The sequence below is a fragment of the Poecilia formosa genome, unplaced genomic scaffold (assembly GCF_000485575.1).
Source record: "Poecilia formosa unplaced genomic scaffold, Poecilia_formosa-5.1.2 Scaffold484, whole genome shotgun sequence".
NCBI lineage: Eukaryota > Metazoa > Chordata > Actinopteri > Cyprinodontiformes > Poeciliidae > Poecilia > Poecilia formosa.
In genome coordinates, this window is record NW_006800423.1 from 67,779 (window position 1) to 84,615 (window position 16,837).

The 16,837-nt window shown below is 38.8% G+C and overlaps 3 protein-coding genes across 4 annotated transcripts in view; 1 reads left to right on the top strand and 2 right to left on the bottom strand.

Moving 5' to 3' along the window:
* The window catches only part of LOC103156499 (ubiquitin-associated protein 1-like), a 7,560-nt gene extending 2,842 nt beyond the window's left edge, over positions 1-4,718 (top strand). The window contains exons 4-6 of the mRNA XM_007578580.2: positions 2,632-2,802; positions 3,379-3,480; positions 4,570-4,718. Coding sequence (XP_007578642.1) covers positions 2,632-2,802; positions 3,379-3,480; positions 4,570-4,704 — 408 coding nt within the window. The 3' untranslated portion in view covers positions 4,705-4,718. The remainder of the gene's footprint in view (positions 1-2,631; positions 2,803-3,378; positions 3,481-4,569) is intronic.
* A 92-nt stretch (positions 4,719-4,810) lies between these two features.
* Positions 4,811-9,979, bottom strand: LOC103156498 (protein regulator of cytokinesis 1-like). The gene is made up of 14 exons (XM_007578579.2): positions 9,816-9,979; positions 9,350-9,482; positions 9,128-9,250; positions 8,283-8,516; positions 8,036-8,206; positions 7,807-7,956; positions 7,570-7,717; positions 6,825-6,961; positions 6,653-6,748; positions 6,418-6,564; positions 6,222-6,332; positions 6,042-6,137; positions 5,706-5,870; positions 4,811-5,013 (listed from the first exon to the last, which is right to left on the bottom strand). The coding sequence occupies exons 1-14, from the start codon at positions 9,824-9,826 to the stop codon at positions 4,942-4,944; spliced, it is 1,794 nt and encodes a 597-aa protein (XP_007578641.1). The 5' UTR covers positions 9,827-9,979; the 3' UTR covers positions 4,811-4,941.
* A 3,011-nt stretch (positions 9,980-12,990) lies between these two features.
* spi1a (Spi-1 proto-oncogene a) lies at positions 12,991-15,458 on the bottom strand. 2 transcript variants are annotated; one of them, XM_007578582.2, is made up of 5 exons: positions 15,252-15,458; positions 14,869-14,959; positions 14,611-14,795; positions 13,977-14,106; positions 12,991-13,879 (listed from the first exon to the last, which is right to left on the bottom strand). In XM_007578582.2, the coding sequence occupies exons 1-5, from the start codon at positions 15,276-15,278 to the stop codon at positions 13,569-13,571; spliced, it is 744 nt and encodes a 247-aa protein (XP_007578644.1). In that variant the 5' UTR covers positions 15,279-15,458; the 3' UTR covers positions 12,991-13,568. The 2 variants fall into 2 exon arrangements, with proteins under 2 accessions (XP_007578644.1, XP_007578643.1); XM_007578581.2 differs by having other exon boundaries at positions 13,977-14,139; positions 15,252-15,456.
* Between the last annotated feature and the right edge of the window lie 1,379 nt (positions 15,459-16,837).

Here is a 16,837-nt window from a genome sequence, read left to right on the forward strand (position 1 = left end):
AACGGGCAAACGACCTGAAAGTGTCCCGCATGCGCAGTAGAGGGCGCAATAGCGTCAGCGTTCTCAGTGTTCTGCCAACCGCCATAAAAAGAAGTGCTCAGTGTTTGGAAGTGAACATGGAGGCTAACGGTGGAGCTTAGCTTACATATTTGAAGTTGTTATCCGGCCGGAGCAACATATTAACAACTTAATCCTCATATAATCCGTCATGGTTGTTGTTTGTCTTCCTACTTGCGCATATCAGGAAGCAGAATAGTGAGATTTGTTGAGAAACAGTGACGTTCAGTTCGGATGAATGCGACCTGGACGTTAGGTCGCATTTGAATCGGACACGTATCGGATATGGGTCAGATTCGAAAAAGAATCCGACCTGTGCTGTTCACACTGCCATGAAAAGATCGGATACAGGTCGAATTACGTCAAAAAAATCGGAATTGAGTCACTTCAGGCTGCAGTGTGAACGCACCCATAGAATCATGATGTAGATCATCATACACTTTATTAACAGCTGTATGGCATCCTGACTTAACGGTTAAGTAGGTTAATGAGTTTTACACGGTGTTCTATCAGATAGCCACACGCTGTCAGGATAGCATACATGCAGTTAATAGGCATGTCCGCGCATGCGCATTAAGAAGTCCGACCGGAGTTGTCAGTTCAGCATACACAAGTTATGACTAAAATAAGTAATTAAATTGTTTATAATATCATTTAATATGATAACTAGATAAATATACATGCGTTGTCGTGGTTTCAAAGTGTATTTAAAGCAGGTCTGGCTGCGGCTGCAGTCAACTACAACACACGGCCGTGTAAAACTCATTAACCTACTTAACCGCCAAGTCAGGATGCCATACAGCTGTTCATAACACAGTGTATGGTGATCTACGTCATGATTCTATGTTGCTGATTAAATAAAATCATATGGTAATGACTGCGTATACATGTCTGAGCTAAGCGTATGACTATCTGACAATGTATGCTGATCCGACAGAACATCGTCTCTCACTTCCGACGTCGTCCATCAAGGGGCCTCGAATGATTAAGTGACGTAGTTGCAAATTGTCAATACTCACTGCGCCATGTGTGTCGGAGAACCAACTTACCATTACAGGAACACCGTTTATCTGCCATGCTAACTAGCATTAGCATTCACAACACTGTCTGCTANGTCATTACCATAAGATTTTATTTAATCAGCAACATAGAATCATGACGTAGATCATCATACACTTTGTTATTAACAGTTGTATGGCATCCTGACTTAACGGTTAAGTAGGTTAATGAGTTTTACACGGTGTTCTATCAGATAGCCACACGCTGTCAGGATAGCACACATGCAGTTAATACGCATGCCCGCGCATGCGCATTAAGAAGTTCGACCGTCAGTGGAGTTGTCAGTTCAGCATACACAAGTTATGACGAAAATAAGTCATTAAATTGCTTATAATATCATTTAATATGACAACTAGATAAATATACATGCGTTGTCGTGGTTTCAAAGTGTATTTAAAGCAGGTCTGGCTGAGGCTGCAGTCAAGTACAACACAGGCCCCTGTAAAACTTAACCGCCAAGTCAGGATGCCATACAGCTGTTCATAACAAAGTGTATGATGATCTACGTCATGATTCTATGTTGCTGATTAAATAAAATCTTATGGTAATGACAGCGTATACATGTCTGAGATAAGCGTATGACTATCTGACAATGTATGCTGATCTGACAGAACACCGTCCCTCACTTTCGACGTCGTCCATCAAGGGGCCTCGAATGATTAAGTGACGTAGTTGCAAATGGTCAATACTCATCAGATAGCCCTACGCTGTCAGGATAGCATACATGAAGTTAGTACGCATGCCCGCGCATGCGCATTAAGAAGTCCGACTGTCAGTGGAGTTGTCAGTTTAGCATACGCAACAAGTTATGACGAAAATAAGTCATTAAATTGTTTACAATATGATATTACATGATAACTAGATAGATAGACACGCGTTGTCGTGGTTTCAAAGTGTATCTAAAGCAGGTCTGGCTGCAGCTGCAGTTAACTACAACACGCCCGTGTAAAACTCATTAATCTATTTAACCGCTAAATCAGGATGTCATACAGCTGTTCATAACAAAGTGTATGATGATCTACGTCATGATTCTATGTTGCTGATTAAATAAAATCATATGGTAATGACAGCATATACATGTCTGAGCTAAGCGTATGACTATCTGACAATGTATGCTGATCTGACAGAACAGCGGCATGTGTGTCGGAGAACCAACTTACCATTACAGGAACACCGTTTATCTGCCATGCTAACTAGCATTAGCATTCACAACACGGTCTGCTAGCTGCTGCTTAGCAGAGAGCAAACAGAGAGGGAGTATGAGCAGCGCCACACAGCGGGGTGACTGACAGCGCTAAGACCCGTCTCCTTGCTCTGATTGGTTGTTTCTAGTTGCGCTGGGAAAAGGCAGCGCTTGACTTTTTCACAGGTCTTTTATCTCATACATATTGTCACGACACAGTGAGTTTCAACAAATATGTAAATAAATAAATAAATAATAAAAGTTACATATTGAAGCTTTAACACATTTCCTACTTTACTGAGATTACTCCTGGTTTTCCCCTCCTCTGCCAGGTCCTGACAACTCCTGGTTCTCGTGGGGTTTTCTTTGACTCGGCAGCAGAGCTTCTGACAGCTCTCAGCCAGGAGGAGAGGGAGCTACTGGAAACCATCACAGAGAAAGGATACCCGTTACGCACTGCCATCCTGGCTCTGCAGAAAACTGGCTATCAGAGCCCAGAGAAGGTTGGTGTCTGTAGAGACTCTCATTGATTTCTAACAATCCCTAAACCAATTAGCATTTGTAATAACCTCGCTATTCACGTTTGTAGGAGAGGTTTGACAAAAAAAAAGAAAGAAAGAAAAAAAAAAACTTTGGTCTCACCGAACAAAGCCGACCTCTTGCCTCACACAGCACCTCTCCTCTGCTCAGCTTCTTCAGACTAGCAGCAGCAGCAATTAGTAAACACCTGGTTTAACTGAACATCTGCTGAGCTCATCATAGGAGCAACTTGTCAGTACAAATGCTCCTAAAAACATTATTAAAGGCTTAATGGAGAAACGTTACCTGCTGAAGGCGGAGTGTCTCTTCTTAAAGAGACAGAGGCCCAGTTTCAAAGCGTTAGATTTCTTTTACGTCCCGTTTGATATATGCAGCATTTTTACAACTGATGGTAACATAATTACTTGATTGTGCTATAAAATGTACATGTAAAATACACAATACTGCCCCTTAAAAATGCCTTTCTAAATGGTGCACATATTTGTGAATTAATTTGTTAATTAAATCCAAGCATAGCTTCCTGATTTTCTTCTTCTCAGGTCCTAAAATACCTGGTTGCATGCGATCGTCTTTGCCAGCTGGGCTATGATGAGGCACAAGTGGAGGAAGCTTTGGAGATGTTTCAGAATTGTGAGAGCAAGGTGAAACAATCCTATGTTTACGTTTAGGCTAACAACAAAAAAGATTAATCAAATTCCAGTTTGCATGTCACGAAAAAGTGTGGTAGTAAAAGAGCATGCAAGCAGCAGAGGTGTCCTCTGGTGGTGAGGTTTGGAAAGTTCTCCAGTCTTTGGAGATTCACAAGGTTTGGGCTGATGGTGTTCTCTACCCGCTGAACGAAGCACAAACATATTCACCAGACACAGACACACACTTGCAGTTTTTGTTAGTTTCATAAGTTTAAATTGAAACTTAAACTTCAATTTAAGTTTCAATTTAAACTTAAATTGAAACTTAACTGTTTTGGAAAACAGTTTCTGTTTTCCAAAACAGAAACTGTTTTGGAAAGCAATTTTTTTTTACCCATTTTGTTATACATGGTTACTTATGAATTATTGTAATTTTGGTCCTTAAAACACCAACATTTCCACTTAGCTTTATATTTTGGTCCATCTGATATAATTTTTAAATATTAAATGATTGATAATTTGACGAGTTACATCAGTACTTGAGCATATTTTTAACCAAGTACTTATTTACTCACGAATAATTTCTTGGATGACTACTTTTTTCTTTTGCTTGAGTAAAATATGAAGTAGTGCTTCCCACCTCTGACAGTAAGCTAAAAACTGAAAACATGGGCTTCCTGAGCACCATAGAGCAGTTGCTAAACTTGAGGCCTGGGGCCCAAATCTGGCACACTAAGATTTTGTGGTGCTTAAATATTTTAGCAAATAAAAGCAGTTTGTGGCTATACTGCCAAATTATATTTTGAATTTGTTTAATATTTAACTTCAAGCACTCAAATGGAAACAGCTATTTATTTATACTTTAAGCAGTTTAACACATTCTTGCCACAAGCAGCCTTTGTAGGACATTCATGATCTCAACAAGTTTTCCTCCAAGCACTGATGCAGTAACTCAGACTCTGAACAATCACTGAGTACAGTACATTATATAGACTAGTGTGTTAGTGTTTACTGGAATAATAAACCTTAAATGCCATTCTGTTTTTTAAATGCCCTTGTTCAACTTGACTTGCATAACTGATCGTTATATTTCTGTTTCAGGCTGCAGAGTTCCTCCACTTGCTGACTCAGTTTGATGAAATGGGCTTCCAGCAGAGCGCAATCAAAGAAGTGCTGCTTGTTCATGAAAACCACCGTGAGCGGGCTCTGGAGGAGCTGATGACTCGCATGGCTTAGGTGGTCCAGTCTGAAGACACGGCGTCGGGCGTAAAACATTTAACTCGAGCTGCAGCAGCAAACATGAAAACCTTTAACACTTGTCAATAATTAGTCTTAGTTCAAATGTTTTTGAAATTTTATTGACAGATTTAAAATATATAAAAAAAAGTGTCAAAGAAAAAAAAAAAGCGTCAAAATGCCACAAAATCTTATGACAGGACAAGTATTTACAGAAGTGAAAACGGCTTTGAACCATTACTGATGGCCGACAGTGGAGTTCAGCAGGCCCGTCTCCACGGACGATGTAGCAGCCTTTGAGAGGTCCCTCTGCAACGACAAGTAAATTAACTTGCGCAAAAAATACAACCTAGTAATGCAATACCTTTGAGGTTCCAATTTATGAAATTATTTTAAGACGATTCGCAATTGTTCTCCCCAACATACTGAAATTACTGGTCTCCTTTTGTTTGCTATGGCATGCCATTTTATCCATTTATGGGTATGAAATGCAGCCGTCTGCTTTGACAGAGTAAAATTATTTTCTATGCTTAGTTTGGTCTGTTGTAAGAGAAATGCATTCTTGACTTGAATAAAAAACATTTTTCCAACAGAGAATGGCTTGTAGTTATTTTTGGGTCAGTCTCATTTTGTAAGACTGATCACGACCAAAATAAATTAAAGTGGGGATTAGTAATGAAGCACCACCAAATGACAGTCTCTTCTTCAATTGTGGACTGTTAGTATCCACCAGCATAAACGTTCTCTCCCACTAACAATTTGAGTAATTTCAAAGTGCTAAAACCCAGCGTAGATCCAACAACCTGTTCATTCAGGTAAGAGAAAGTTGTGACTGATATCTTCACTCCAATAAATATAAACTAAATATTTCATAATCTGCAGTCAAACTTTAATCGCAGAAGGACATTCCTCAAAATTCTTCCTTGATACCAAATTATAAAAATCTTCCTGAACCCAGAACCTCACTATCAAGGACTAAATACAAGTAAAACCTAATTTACCGCAAATTCAGAATAGGAGCCAGCAATAGAGTTGATGGTGAAGGTGAGATCTTGAGCATCCTGAGACTTTGACGTGCCACATGGAGGGTTTCTGAGATGGGAGAGGTTTTCCTTATTCCGCTCTAATCCCCGCATCGTGTTTCCGTGCCCTGGGGTTCGCAGACTCTGCAACAACAACAGGAAGTGATTATTACTTTTTGGTCTCAATGTAACTAACATACCAAGATAGTGGTTGGGACATATTCAGCTGTTAATGTATAGTTTGTATGTTACAGTCTCTGTAAAATGCTCCTTTAAAATGAAAACAAAAGGTGTTTGGAGACGATAAGGACAAACCTTGGTGGCAGACAGAGGTGGTTTCATTGAGGGCGTCTGGCACATGGTTCCACTGAGAATGCTGCTTGGAGTAGAAAAAGTCGAAGTGCTATTCATCTAAAAATCAAGAAATATTTCAATTTTAATTCCCTCATCATTTTTGAGCAAAAAAGAGAAGAAAAAACTGCAGAAGTATTTCACCTTTCTCATCTTTCCAGGTGTGGGAGTGCCTGCAATTCGTCGTTTAGTTGGCGTTCTCATCATTGTTCCATACAGCATATCCTCTTGTGTTTGCTTAGTTTTCTTCATTTGCTATTAGGAAACATTTGGAATCAGTCTGTATAATGGAAAGTCAAAGGTTAAAGTAGCTTCAAACTTAAAGCAATAAAAGCCATACCCTTTCAAGTTTCTCCCTCTCCTTTTTCTCGTGGTGCTCTTTCCACTGCTGCTGCACATATTCCAGAAATTTCTGTCCGTTCACAAGGAACTCTTTGCCGTGCTCCTCCTCCCAACTATCGATCTGGGCCTTCAAAACCTTCTCCAACTGAAAAGCATTTATAAGCCGTTAGACGCATTACTCCACCTGCTGACAACAGGTGGTATTACAGTTTTACAAAAACATTTTTATCCACCTTGGGTAAACTTTTCTGCAGCTCAGTTCTCTGCTTTTCTTCCTTTAGGAGGTTCCCCCCTCTGTTGGTAAATCTTGAAGGATCATTAGCCTTTCTCTGGAATAGGAAAACATTAAGATATCACTACATGAAGTTTATAAAGCCTTCTCCCTTGAAGTTGGATATTTCTTACATCTAGTTCCAAGTACAAGTTCCAGTTGTCCTGCCACTTTGTGACTCCCTCGAACAGTTCCTTGTGGTCCTCGTGGTACTTCTTCAGATTTCTAACCTCATCCTCATGCAGGTTCAGAAGCTCCTCAGTAAAATCATCTGTAGGAAGAAAAATCGAGCCTGTAACTCGTTTTGATTCATTTGCAGCATCCATCTAAACTAGGGATGCAGCGAAACCACTTTCCCCCTCCCCCATATATGATCCTTGGTATTGGCCGATTCAGATCAGACTTTTTTTTTTTTTTAAATGGTCATACACGTACTGAATTTAAATGTATTTAACTCTACACAAGTAAAGCACACGTAAATACACCAATACCTTCACAAGCTTGACCAAACATGTAAAGATAACTTTAATTTGTCCAGTCAGTACAATTGGGAGTTTAATAGACAAAGTAAATCTACTGACAAATGTAAGTACCAAGGTCGACTACCTTGGTTAAACACATAAAAAACAAAACTGCAACAATCTTCTGTCAAATGGTTCAGAAGTACAATTAGAAATTCTAACTATAATGTAAAATAATTAATAAAACATGACATCACCCATGTTTGATAGAAAAATGATAGAATGAGACTGAATAGATCTGGCCTTGTGTATCAGGCACATTACCACCAATACCTGATCTAGAATTTTATACAATATGGGGAACAATACGGACTAATATTGGATTAGTGTATCCCTGATCTAAACCACAGCCATTTACCGTCATAAAATGCAAAGAAGGTGCGTTGCTGTTCATCACTATAGAAGCATTCCTTCCACAAAACAGCAATCTCTGCTCTGATGGCCTCTATGAAACTCTTCATGCTGTGCATTTTCAACAACTCGAGCCGCTGGACCTCTGCCTGGAGCTGCAAACAGAGTTTAAATCACCACAACTTGGATTAAGTGTCGCCTTTACTAAAAATTGCTGTTTGAACAAACAAGGGAGCTTTCTTACTGCCTCAATGTTCTTCTTCTTCGAGCTAAGCATGTGCTCAGAAAAAGATTCCCTTTCCTCCTGAGGGACCTGAAGCCTTTCCCACAATTCCTGGACCTTTGTGCGGAAGCTTGAACAAAGGAGCTCGTTTTCTGTCTTGCGCTCTTGTAACTGGAGAAAAAACGTTTTAAAATTTTTTGTACTGTACACATAATTCTGATACATCAAGAAACACATTAAGCAAACCAACCTGACTAAGAAGTAGTTTCAGGGCAGTGATGTTGTCATCAGACAGACAAAATGCCTCCTCATCCTCACACATCACATCCATCTCGAAACTGGTCTCAGGACTCTGTTCCAGGTAATTCATGCAAGCGATGATTTTTTTCTTGGTTCCCACAAATTCATCATGACGATGCTCCTGTAAAGAGAACACTGCATGAAAATTTAAAGAACAAAGGTAAAGTGAGTCACTGAGAAAAGCTTTTCCAAAGTACCTTCTCTTTAGTGAGCGCATCGAGGTAGGTACGATAAGCCTCGAGCTGCTTCACCGATGGGACGGCGTGCTGGTCAATGCTAAAGGGCGTGGTGCACATAATGTCGCACAGCTCACGATCTTTGGCAACGAGACCCTTAAGGTCCTCCATTCGCTGCGTTTTCTGTCCTTTCATCACTTCTAGACGAGTGCGGCAGTTCTTCTCCATCTGCAGGATTGTGCAGCCTTCCTCCTCCTGCAAGTCAAAAAACACCCTAGTGAAAGACGGAATTACTAAATGCAAGTTAGCTAAGCAAAAGGTATTTCTTTGTGATTGTCTAGCAAGTCTATTGAGACATTTAAAAAGCAGCGAAAAGCCATTAAGGACAGTGATTCAGTCCAGCCTGTAGTTGTAGTGTTCATCAGTCAATATGCTAAGAACAAACTCTCAAAGTCTTTCTGAATATAGTGGGTTTGTGAAATAAAAAACGTGCTTCCAAAATTAAAATAAGCACCAGAAAAATACTAAATTCAACAGGCATTTATGCCATAGTTTAGTACTAAAATAACTTTATGGGATAAAATTATTAGTTTTTAACAATTGTCAGAAGTATTGTTGCTTTTGCTTTAAATACAAGCATTAAAACAAAACAAACAAAAACAGTGAAATGTGGCATTTTTACTCAAGATCACTATACTTTGAACATTAAATGTTTCCATACAAAGACATCAGACAGAAAAAGGTTTATGGTGTCCATAACAGATTTTTCTTTTTTTTTTAAACAATGCATTTTTGTCACAATGCACTAAATATTAGGATGTTTTACTATGCAAGACATCTAACATTTTTTGTGTTTTTGATTGTACCTTAAAGGGCGGCAGCTGCAGTTCACTGCACAAAAGACTGAGCTCCTTTTGACATGACTCGATGGTTTTTAGCAACCGCTGCTTTAGATCCTGCTCTTCAACAATCATCAGATCCAACAAGCCCTGCACAAAACGAGAATCAAGAGGTTATTTCACAAGAATACATAAAAATAAAAGCTTAACATTCGTTTAACATTAGCTGGTTGGTTTTTCAACACTCACTTTAATGTGCTTATGTACATCGTTGGTTCTCCGCATCCGCTGCTCTTCAGGGATCCCTATTTCTTCCCAAATATCCTGCAGCCTGGCTAGAGCCCTGTTCAGGTAGGAAACGGACTCTGCTGCATGGACTTGACTGGGAGAAAGACAAACGACTAAAATCTTTAGTGATTTTAATACACAAAAGACAACTTTAAGGTCTGGTAGTACATTAAAAACGAGACACTCCCTTTAAGCTAACCTTAGTTAGCAGTTTACTTTGAGCCACACATAAACTCTTAAATGGCATTAAACTAGTAAAATAATAGTTTCCATTCTCATATACAGATAACAACAACACCCTGGTTGTTTTTAAATAAGTTGTTTTAAGTCAAAAGGCATCACTTTTAGGCTAACAATGGATGTTTAAAGAGTGTAGAAAATAGTTTCCTTAACACAAATAAAGTATATATATATAATCATTACTAACCTCTTTCTCATGTCACCGTCGCAGATAACCCAAATCAGTTACAAAATATTTATTTAGCCGTATGCAGTCTGTGGCTCTCGCAGAAATGGCTTAATAGCGTTAAACCCGGTGTGGCTACAGCTGACCGTTAGTGGAGTTCTCTTTCAAATTTTCGCCTACAATAGCTGTGCGCTGATTGGCTGGTTAAAAATGCGTAATCACACGTTGCCCTGCTCGTTACTTCCCCCATCAGGATTGGAGTACGTAGCGCAAAACTCCCTCAGCTCTGGTTATTATAAAATCTTGTAAGTTTAACGTGAAAGGAATTTATTTTATTTTTTCAAAAGACAAAGCATCCGATAGCACTATCGTTTTACTATTCTTTAGGGTTAAGGGGAAATTTCCCCCATATTTTCCATCTTTCCTGTCTACGTCCTGCCTGTAAACACTCCTTTGACGGAAACATCCGATTCAGCGCTGGTAAAGTTCGCTTTCAAAGCCCATATATCACCGCTCTTCAAATCTGTTAAATGCAATGGGTATTTTTAGCCTTAGCCGATTTTGTCTCATTTCAAACAGTAAGTGCAACAAATGAGACAGATACAGAGCTAGACGAACAGATCCGAATTTTGCCGAAGGCTGATGACGTAGGCGGCCACGATGCCAAGGGGAAACAAACAACCCTGAACTCAAATAGCAGACAAAGAAACTAGAGCAGATGAAGCTTTAAAACTGGCTTAGTTACCACCAGAATATGGGAATAAATTGAAAGAAGACAGGAAAAAACAAGCAGTAAAAATCTTGAAACCTATAATGAAAATGTTGCAGTGAAAAGTAAAATCTTCAGAGGTGAGTGGGAATGAAATGATATTTGTCATTAAACCCAACCCTACCCGTGACTACAGTTTATGAGCTCTAGTGCAAAACCTAATTCTGGTCAAACTTAGACTGGATCACACCGAACAAATGTTCCTAAAACATATCATGAGTTAATGAAACTTTTAATTCTTTGTGTTAAACCACAAAGAAGGAACCACATCAGTGCTTTTTCATATGTAGAAACTGGTCAAATCAGATCAGGCCAATTTAGAAAAGATTAATTAAATGCAGTTAATGATCTGCAACTCTTTGGTTTCTCGTAGAAAAAAGCTAAGGCAACAAATGAAACAGCCTGTTTAGGATTCAGATGATAAAGAATGTTTTAAAAAATATTTGTTTTTGCTTTTTTCATTCTTAATGGTTTATCATCATCAAACATATTCTAATATCAGCAAAGAAAGTCATTTAAATTTTAATATTGAAACAGTGATATTTAAAATGATCAATTTGCCTTAAGCGTCAAAAATATTGTCTAAAATTCAGCTTGTGATTTGTAAAAAGCCTTTCAGGTATCAAACTTTAATTGTAAGATTTTTAGGCTTTCCAAACCCAGGTCTAGATTGCTTAATGCCCTGTTACCACAATAGTTGGACAAATCAAACCTGGGCTTATTTATTCTACACAAACTTATTTAGCTACAACTTTCATTGTTTATTTATTTACATTTTTAGCTTTCACGTTTTTTGTTTTTGTGTGTAGAAATTATTCTGGATTATGAATAACCTAGTCTAACATTTTCTTTTTGCTACACTCCCTTTATCTGAAATCACGGTTAATCCATCCATTTACAACAAACAGGGCTAACAACCAGGAATCAGACCCAGGACCTTCTGTTTTTTACCAAATACTGATAAAAGCTGTGGCACTGCTATATATTAATACTAATACTTCACATAGATAAATGTTTATGTCTTTGCTTGATAAAATATTTAATTTAAGTTCTAGCTGACTTTCTTTCCATGCAGGCTGGCTGCTAGTTTGTGCCTGTGGTATTATTCATATGAAGGATTCTCCCTGTGTGTGACTGGTGGTTTTATTTCCCCAGGTGTTCACCGAGTCCAGCAGGTGTAGAGATGAAGTCTGTGGTGTATTGAATATATTCTCTGAGGTACAGACTCGCTCTACATGCCTCTACAATCTGCTTGCAGCTGCAGTTCTGCTCCAGAACTCCTGTGTTTCATGGCTGCACAGTCTATTACTGAATTTTCTGTTTCAGTGATGCTTTAAATTGGCTACAGAGTACTTTAGCTTCTCACATCTGCTGGTGTGCGTGCGTGCGTGCGTGCGTGTGTGTGTGTGTGTGTGTGTGTGTGCGTGTGTGCGTGTGTGTGTGTGTGTTTGTGTGTCTCGCTAAAGTATTCATAGCCAGTGAACTTTTCCATCTTTTTGACACATTACAACCACAAACTTCTATGTATTTTATTAGGATTTTATATGGTAGACTAAAGCAAAGCAACATGTATCTGTGAAACAGAAGGGAAGTTATATTTGATTTTTAAAATTCAATTTGCATTTGCATTCAACACCTTTTACTTTGACACCAGAAGTCACCTAATTAGTAAATAGACTCTGCCTCAATGTAATCTAGGGGTAATTTCAGTGGATAGACTAGTTGTCTTGCAATTGGAAAATTGCAGGTTTGATTCTAACTTCAGCATGGATGTAGATGTGGGCTATGCACTTAACCCCAAGTAGCTTATAAATGTGCTCACATTTGTAGTTTAAAGTCATTTTAGTGGTCAGTTTGGCTGAAAAAGCATGTCAATGCATTCCATTTACCATTGAATCGAAACGCAACATAAATCCAGCTGTTCTGTGAAGGCCAGAGAGGTTTGTTAATGAACAACCAGCAAGTTGTGGAGAAGTTTAAAGCAGGGTTAGGCTATAAAGCAACCCCAGGTCTGAACATGCCCTAGAGCAATGTTCAATTCACCATCAAGAGAGAGAGTATATGTCTGTCTATATACTCTGTCAGGCCAGGCAAGGGTAGCATTAAATCAGAGAAGCAGCAAAGAGCCCCATAGAAGAAGACAGGGCTCTTTTTAAGTTTCATGCTGCTTGAAGCAGGGAACTTGAAAAGGTAGCCAAAGATTCACTCTCCAGCAAGGCAGCAACCCTAAAGGTACAACCAGATACACAATGGAGTGGCTCAATGCAATGTGTTAAAGTACAGACCAAACTACAACTTAAAATCTGAGGCAGTTGCTCTGCTTCCAATCGGATCAAACTCAAGCCATTAGGAGAAATTCATGCTAAATTTTAGTCTCTAAAATGCTACAAACATACCCTCAAAGAAGGGATAAATACAAATACGAGCCACACTTATTGGATATTTATTTCCTTCTTGTTTACAATTTTTGAGCAACTTTATGCTGTCCTAGTCCTTAAATTCCAAAATAATACATTGGAGTTTGTGGCTGTAACATGACAAAGAGCGAAAGACTTCAAGTTGTATGCATATTTTTTTTGCAGGGCACTCTAGTATCTATGCATTTAAATCTTTCGGTACTTTTTCTTTTTATATAACAAACAAAACAGGGTTTTGATACCAAGTTCTGACAATCAAACGTTTCTGAGCCACTTCCAGTCAAACATGTACATTAAGATATTTTGCATTAAGTTATCTCTGTATATGTCATGAGGACACAGATTAATATTTATTTACACATTTAAACAGCTACATTGTGTTTTTTACAAAAAAAATTCTTGTACAAAAAAAACACTTTTAGAGGAAAATGAAATGGTGTATGTGGATGTTAAATGCCAAAAGCGTCATTCCAAATAAATAAAAAAAATTGTCAGAAAGACAAATAAAACCTGCAAATCCGCAAGTTAAACATCATTTTGGGAAATTTAGTGATCCGATGATTGTAACAAACAGCCTTTGTTTCCTCCTCAGTGATGATAATGACGTAAATAGAGGCTTTTGAGCACCTCCTCGCTGAACTGGTAGGTGAGCTTCTTCTTCACTTTTTTAATCTCTCCTGTTTTGCCATAGTTCCTCAAGGCTCTGGCCATTTTTTGGTAGGTCATTTTTTTGCGGTTTCCCTTCTGGACGCCCCAGTGAGTCGCCAGAGCCTCTTTGTGTTTGGTGGAAAACTGGAAGATGCCCTTGTCCTGGTCCACCCACCAGATGCTGTCGCTCATGTCGCCCTTTTTGAGCAGGTCCAGGAGGAACTGGTACAGGCGGATTTTCTTCTTGTTGCCTGGAATGGGAAATCACATTTTTGTTTTTTAAAGATTTCAGTAAAGGGGGAAAAAAAAATGAGATCATTATTATGTCACACATTTACACATTTGTACCTGGGTCTTTCCTGAATGAGCAGTTGTAATCTTCATACTCATCCTCCCCCTCTGACACTTGCAGCGGGGGACTGACGGCTCTCTGGTCCTCCTCTGAGTAGTAGCGTCGAGGTGAGGCCAGCGGTGGGTACTGGTAGCACAGGGATGGGGTGTAATATGGGATCTTTAGGGGAAATTTAAAGCATTTCAGAAAGCCACTTTTTGAAAGAAGGTTTTGCAATCATGCAATGTCTGATTTTTTTTTTTTTTTGCTTAAACACAGCTATTGTCCTAAAAGAGGAAGTTGCTCTGCCAAAATAGATTCCAGTGCTCAGCAACGACACGTGGTGTGGATGACATTTCAGTGAAAATGTCCCAGGCTTTCCACAACATGGAGGGTGGTTGTTGAAATCACAGTCAAGAGTCATTATTGTTTTTATGAAAATAGCTTTGGATTATTTTGGTTTTTATTTGTAGCTAATTCTAAAGAAAGCATGGATTCTAAAACCAGAGCAACAGCTGACATAAGGTGTTTCGGTCAGTTAATAAACAATAACTACTGTGAGATATGAACACTTTAAAAACATAAGAAACACCATACATTTTCTGGCTGTTAATTCTTGTGTCAAGCGTACGTTTGCACAGACAAACTCACCTGTGATGACAGGGTGAGCGGAGCCAGTGGCGTCTCCAGGTGAAGGTGCAGAGACTCGTTGCTGAGGGGGAACGGCTGGATGAGCTGCTGAGGAGACACGGCCTGCAGCTCCGTCAGGTGATTCACGGGGGAACCCTCAAAGTCCGGCGGCTGGACCCGGTCAGAGTGGAAAGGCCATCTGTGGTCTGGCAAGTGAGGGATGTTAGAGCTGTGTGATGAGTTACCATCTTTTTAAAGCAGTAAATCCCATATTCTTACCTTCGTAAATCTCCCCCACGTTCAGGTAGGGGTACAGGTCAACAGGCGGTCGATAAGTCTCCGGCTCATGTGGAATAGCATCCTCGGATGCCTATTGGAGATTTAAAAAAATATATGTTTTCCAATCAAAAAGATATTACTGCTTAGACAATTTAAAAACAACCTCTCAACATATTTGGATTAAACATGGCTAAATTATAAACATAAGTCCCAGTAAAGCGCACGCAAAGATAAAAAAATCATGTTTTCTAATCAGTATCTTTAACTTTGTCTCCTAAACCCATAAAACAATCAGTGAAATCCCTCCAGCCTCCCTCTCTCATCTGACCAAACACTCATCTCTCCATTCAACTGAAATAAAGCTATAAAACAGAAGCACTTACAGACGTTATGACAAAGCCATCCATCATGTAAACAAGGCAGCATGAGAGTCTTGACTTTTACAGCTTGTGATAAAAGTTATGTTTTTCCTATTGCTACACTGAGAAACACGCAATGTCGGCTTCAGCAGGCAAAAATGGGAACTGAAAGTGAGAAATCAGCTAAGCTGGACCCTATGCAGGCGACATTCATAACACCCAATTGTCAAACTCATATGATCACCTAGTTCCTGATGGCCACTGATTGGTTTTAAATGCATTTCCTGCAGTTTTTTTAAAAAGTTCAGACATACAGCAAACCAGAGAGAAACCTGCTCACTGTTTGACTGGGTGCATTAAAATGTACATTTGTTATCATACCTTTAAGAAAATGAATTTGCAACTCTTTCTGAGTTGTAGATCTACTTGTGCTGTGATGTGATTACATTTTAATAAAACATAACTTTTTCAAACAGGCTTTATAAGTGAGCAGGAAACCAGTTTTTCTCTCTAAATCTGCTACATGAAATGAGCTGATCAGTTGATCTCTCACACAGAGATTTAATGCCAGTCACACCTCAGTATGATTAATTCATGTTGGATTTTTTTTTTGTAATTATTATTTTAAGCATACTGCTCTCAGGAGCTGAAACCAAAAGCGAAGTTTGGATCCTCGCTTGTTCCCCTTTTAGTTTGGCATTCTGGTTTCAATAGAGGAAGTTCTGACCATGAGAATGAAACCAGTGAAAACATGACTGAAATGGTCTGAGGCTCCGTGTTCCTTTGAGTCCCTTTTCCAAGCAAGCTGGGGGGTTGAGGGGGGGCCGCTAACATGCAAATAAAAAGAGGAACTATTTATATGCAGTAAAAAATATGAGTGGTGTCATTTTAATCGTAAACTGAGTAGCATAGGTGCTGTATCTTTTACATGTATAATCGTTTTTAGGGGAAGGAAAAAAAAGAAAATGACACAGGCTTTGTGATGTTAGAAAAGAAGTTTTTCTTCAGGTCAGGTGAACTGATTACCTGAAAACTGTAACGTTTTTTTTAATGCAAAACAAGAATCCCAGAGAGGCTGAGTCGAATCAGATGTAAAAACCGGGAGGCGTTTTCCTCATTCGAGGGGCTGCATGAGACAATCGATCCGGGTTTTCATTTATAATAATTTTGGAATCCTATTATTTGAGCTATACAAGATAATTTGTTAACATAACATATGTTTGATGACATTTATAACTAGCATTTATTCAAAAGAAACATGATTCATGCAAGTTAAAAATTTGACCAGATGTCTAAAAACAAGTACCGACATCTTTTCTGGTTAGTATGGGAGAAAATGAAAAACAAAAAAACAAAACAGTTTTTCTTGTCTTGTTATTTTTGCTAATTCTACCATCTTCTAGATAAAATAGGTAGCATTGTTTATGTTTGGACACTGTTCAAACACTCAGCAACGGCTTGCTTTACATGCATTCATATCAGTGATTTGAACAGATGTAAAGGTAACATAGAAGCAGGATTTTTACAAAATTCTGTCTTTGTCATGGAATCTGTTCATTGTTCCAGCAGAACAATTCCAAACTTCAGTACGCACATTTCATACAGCACAA